The sequence below is a fragment of the Dendrobium catenatum genome, unplaced genomic scaffold (assembly GCF_001605985.2).
Source record: "Dendrobium catenatum unplaced genomic scaffold, ASM160598v2 fragScaff_scaffold_1488, whole genome shotgun sequence".
Lineage (NCBI taxonomy): Eukaryota > Viridiplantae > Streptophyta > Magnoliopsida > Asparagales > Orchidaceae > Dendrobium > Dendrobium catenatum.
The window spans coordinates 243,775-248,642 of NW_021319950.1; the positions used below are offsets into that span (position 1 = coordinate 243,775).

The following is a 4,868-nucleotide window of genomic DNA, read 5'->3' on the forward strand; positions in this document are numbered from 1 at the left end:
AAATTATATTATAAAACTATATATTTAAATTTTTTAATTATTAATTGTACTACTAATTATTTATTTAATCGAATTAATTATTAAAAATTTGAATTATTAAATTATGCTAACTTAGATTAATTCTTATTTAAATAGTCCGTCTAGGGTTTACTTTTCATCTTTTCCATTTCTTCGTTACTATTGAAATTATATTATAAAACTATATATTTAAATTTTTTAATTATTAATTGTACTACTAATTATTTATTTAATCGAATTAATTATTAAAAATTTGAATTATTAAATTATGCTAACTTAGATTAATTCTTATTTAAATAGTCCGTCTAGGGTTTACTTTTCATCTTTTCCATTTCTTCGTTACTATTGCTTCTCTTACTTGCCATTTCTTTGTTGCTGCTTTGGCCTCACATGCTTCACATGAAGTTTGAAGGCTTCATATGAAGTAGTGTATTGATAGATTTGCTAAAGGAGCTTCTTCGCCTCCTTCAACAATGTTGGATTGGAAGTCATTACAGGAGCTCGCTTGCTGTGAAGGCAATCATCTTTATCCCTTTTGTTCTCTTCCTCGGCCAAATCTCGTAAATCTGTTGAATTCTAAGATTTAGTAAAACCGGGATTTAAGCAAAAAATCAGCTAATGGAGGATTTATCTTTCCATTAGATTTACGAGACTCTCAAATCCCGTTTGGCAGATCCTGCATAAATCCCATTAAATCCCGTTGCCAAACAACCTCTTATAGAGCATTTATTAATGATCAAGTGTATTCTCATCATCGATATGAAGCTAATTATAAGCAAATTCACATTAAGTGAAATTCCATGCTTTGGAGGTTAAACAAGAGGAGATCAATGTCCCCTTACAATGCATGAGAATGATCCTAATAGAGCTAGTTCAGGACTTCTATTATAAGTCTTCTGTCATAACAGTCTAAGAAATTAAATTTCATAAGATGGAGAAAATGCATGCGATTAAAGAGTTTATCAATATTTATCAGTATTGATCGTTGAACAAGATATTATCCCAAAATCAAATCAACCAACCATTTAGAAATTGGTATGATCAAGTAAAACACCAAACTTTAGCATTGAGTAACTCATACCTCCTGCAATTTACTCAAGTTCTAGGTGACTGGCCCCCATCTGATCCATATGCAGATGAGCTTTCGCTATCTGAATCTGCACAAGCCCTCTCAACAGTAAGTTGAATTGAATTTGCATGATTCTAAAATAATCCATAGTGAGCTAAATCTAATCTTAATTTGAGAATGCACCAAGAATTGAATTCTCAATTACCACTGGAGGATGAACCAGAATCACTACTAGAGCTGCTTGAACTACTTGACCTATTTGCATCTCCCCCTTTATTTTCTTCTCTTATTCGTGATCCAGAAGATACCTCTTTATCATCCATCACTGTTGTCAATTATACTATAAGCACAAGATGAAATACATTAAAGACTACAAAAAGTAAAACTATCTACACTATCAGGCTACCTATTTTGCCCTCCCTGTGTTCTCCTGTTGGCTCAGGCCCTGTAATCTGGAAGGTGAAGAAAAAGGAGAAGAAACATCTAGTTAGTAAATTCAAATGAGAACAAAATATAACCCTTCAACTACCAAGTAACTCCATAGTTCTTACCACTTCGTGCACCCTTTCATTTGCATTACTTTCAACTCCAGTTCTCGCTAGTACTGCGAGCTTTTCCTTTCGCTTATTCTTGCTCAAGCTCTTCTTATAATTAGTCACAAATCTATCAAGCTCCCAGAGTGTTTCCACATCTACACTATCAATATCGACTTCAATCTCATCATCATGCTGGCTCAAAGATGAGTTTCTCTTCTTGATAATCTGCACTATGTTTTCCAACTTCTCTGGAGGCAGGTTCTGCAAGTTATTACTCAACCTCTGCTTCTCCTCAAAAGTCATGTCTCTCTTGTCAGGGTCTTTTGCCTTAGGCTTCTTCAATGGTGGAGGCCGTCCAATATGTGGGACATTACTCACCACTCTACTCTTTGTCTCCACAGGGCCTGGATGTGCAGTGGAGTCTGACCTTTCTAGAGTCCTTAAATCAAGAGGCGTCTTCTTCATCATAGGTGAAGGGTTAGAAACATTAGAATACTGTCTCTCTATGGACGGCCACCGCTCCTCAAACATATTCAAAAGCTGCTCAGCCATATGATGCACATCCTGCCCTTTGGGGTTGTATGTCATGGCATTCTTGAAGGTTAGCCTGACATCCTCTGCAAATTCTCCAGGAGTTTTGTACCAATTCTTATTGAGCCGGGAGCTTATAGTACCAAGATCCATGGGGCGCTTGATGATGGTGTGATAATCAGGTATATTCAGCTTCTTCACATCCACAGGAACATTAAAGACCCAAGCATGCTTGTGCTTCATCAGCTTGGATAGAAAATCCCTGCAACTATTGAAAGCATTTGCAAACGCGTTTCTATCCATCTCGCCCATCGCAACTGCCTTGGTCCCGCTGACCTTATGCTTCTTGTGCCCATGTGGTTCCAGAGGCGGAAGCCTCTCCTTCCCAAGCAGAAACTCTGAGTTCCTATAATACTGATTCGCCTTCGGAGTCCGCTTCTCTTTCTCCGCCGCCTCATTTAGACTACTCTCTCCAGGCATAACAGAAACACTGACCTGAGGACGGCAGGAAGCAACCTCAGAGCTCAAAGCTGTCTTCCTGGCGGGAATAGTAGGGTTCGGATCGCTAGCCGAGAGCTGAGACATGGTATAGCCAGTAGCTGGCGCCAATGAAGCTGAGGCTGCTGCAGCTTGAAGCTCCCGGGCCTCGAGCTTTCTTACCATAGCTCGAACGAGCTCAAGCTCAGCTGCAAGCTTTTTCCGGAGATCCCTTACTTCTTCCCTCGACCGAGATGCAAGGCTGATGGTCGCCATGCGGTGGTGCTGCTGGTGTCGATTCGAGTGATTTCGATTGATTAGAGCTTGAATAGGCCGATTGAGACTGGATGCGTCGTCCTCCGAAGCGGCGGAGGGAGCAGGTAGAGAACCCGGCGGCGGCGAGGAGGGGTGGTGAGAAGAGTTGACATCATCGGCAGCGGGATGCGGCTGAGGATTTCCAGATTTCCGACCGGAAGATTTGTTCTGAGACTTGCGTGAGTAAACTTTACTCTCCGCCCACCGGTGATTGTCACGTGAACCGTTGCCGCCGAGCATTTTCCCCGAAACCATACATGAACGAAGAGATCAACGAGATATCCAAGGGAACTGATTGCCAAACCCTAACTTGTCTGCTACGGGCTTCAGATCAAAGCAATAGGGAAGGAGAGATTAGGGTTTTCGTCAGTGGGGAAGACGCACTATCTCAGATCGATCTGCCGATCGTCGATGGGAGGGGAGAGGAGGCGTTGGAGAATCTGGAAATGATGTGCATGTTGAATGCTTCGTGTGATGAGATCTTGATCGTTGATCTTGCGTTTGCAGACTTGTATTTCAGTTTATGACCGTTGGATGAAAAGGAATCGTGTATTTTATTTCGTGGATTGCATGTGATTTGAATAATTTTTTTGCTTCACTACAAAAAGAGCAGGCTTTAGATTTGATCGGGAATTCTTATCCGATAAGGAAAAGACTAGGTTTGGGTAAATGGTTCAACAATACAAAATATGAATAAAATTAATAAGGAAAAGGGGGGGTTTAGTTTTTTTTTTTCTTTTTTGGAATAATATACTGAATAATATTAATAAGGAAATTAATAAATAAAAGTTATAAAAAGCATAATATAAATTATAAAGATCCACTATAATTAAAAATTAAATAAAGAAAAAAAAAGAGTTATAATTTATAATATTAAAGGAGAGCAAATTTATAACAAAGCAAAAGGCATAAGAAGATAATGAACAATCCTTTCTAATGTGTTTATATTATGCTAAGTTTATAGCATACAACTTCATAAAAAGGAAGTGTTAAGTGAATTAGTAATCATAGTGAGTTTCCTTAATGAGAAGAAGTGTTTGATAATTAAGGTGATAATAGGCCCCGTAATTTTTCATAAGAAAGCGAAAAATTATTGAAAAGTTCATTTCAGCTAAGGGTGGCTTTCTAGTTGATTTAAACATTTTATTTTTTTATCTCCTGGTCTTAAACTTACTCTATAAGTATACTTGTATACTTTGTAATTCCACAGGGACTAATTTTGAAAGAATTATCTATTTATTTATTCATTAGCCTACAAAGCTGCTAATCTCTTTTAAAGAATGCAATCATCATTTAAAGCAACTATAAATCATGTTAAGCAATATAAACAATTGTATTCATATCTTAAAATTCATTTACAATAACTAAGAGATCAATTATTATATCTGTCTATCATTCTACTCATTACTACAAAAATAAACAAATTCAAAAAATTAGATAAAACTTGAATATTTGATCTACCTCACTCTGCTGGATTATGTCTCCATCCTAAAATCATATAAAAATTACATAGTGGACTAATAACTTAGTAGATTACTAGAGTCTACAACTACAGTTAATGCACAGTAGAAAATAATATGCATGTAATCATTTCATATTAGTATGAACATATAACTGTAAAAAAAATAACAATCAATGTAAATAATGATATATCTTATGAATAATAAAATCTATATACATGTACATGTACATGTAATGAGCAGTAATCGATAACTATATAAAAAACTAGTAGAATTTATCATTTCAATACCCATCCATTTTAAAAAGTTTATATATATTACTTTATAAAATGAGTACAATGTGTTTTTATCACATACACAAATAATATCTATGTTATGCATGCATACTATAATGTCCAAGGGTCTAATTTTAGAAGAATTATTTATTTATCTGTTAATTAGCCTACCAGAGCTACTAATTTC

At 36.4% G+C, this 4,868-nt stretch overlaps 1 protein-coding gene across 1 annotated transcript in view; it reads right to left on the reverse strand.

Annotated features, from left to right (window-relative positions):
* LOC110100735 (transcription factor GTE4) overlaps positions 1-3,592 on the reverse strand; it is a 13,503-nt gene extending 9,911 nt beyond the window's left edge. The window contains exons 1-4 of the mRNA XM_020828373.2: positions 1,639-3,592; positions 1,494-1,539; positions 1,293-1,412; positions 1,100-1,175 (exon numbers count right to left, since the gene is read on the reverse strand). Of these exons, the coding sequence (XP_020684032.1) occupies positions 1,114-1,175; positions 1,293-1,412; positions 1,494-1,539; positions 1,639-3,201 (1,791 nt within the window). The 5' untranslated portion in view covers positions 3,202-3,592 and the 3' untranslated portion in view covers positions 1,100-1,113. The remainder of the gene's footprint in view (positions 1-1,099; positions 1,176-1,292; positions 1,413-1,493; positions 1,540-1,638) is intronic.
* Between the last annotated feature and the right edge of the window lie 1,276 nt (positions 3,593-4,868).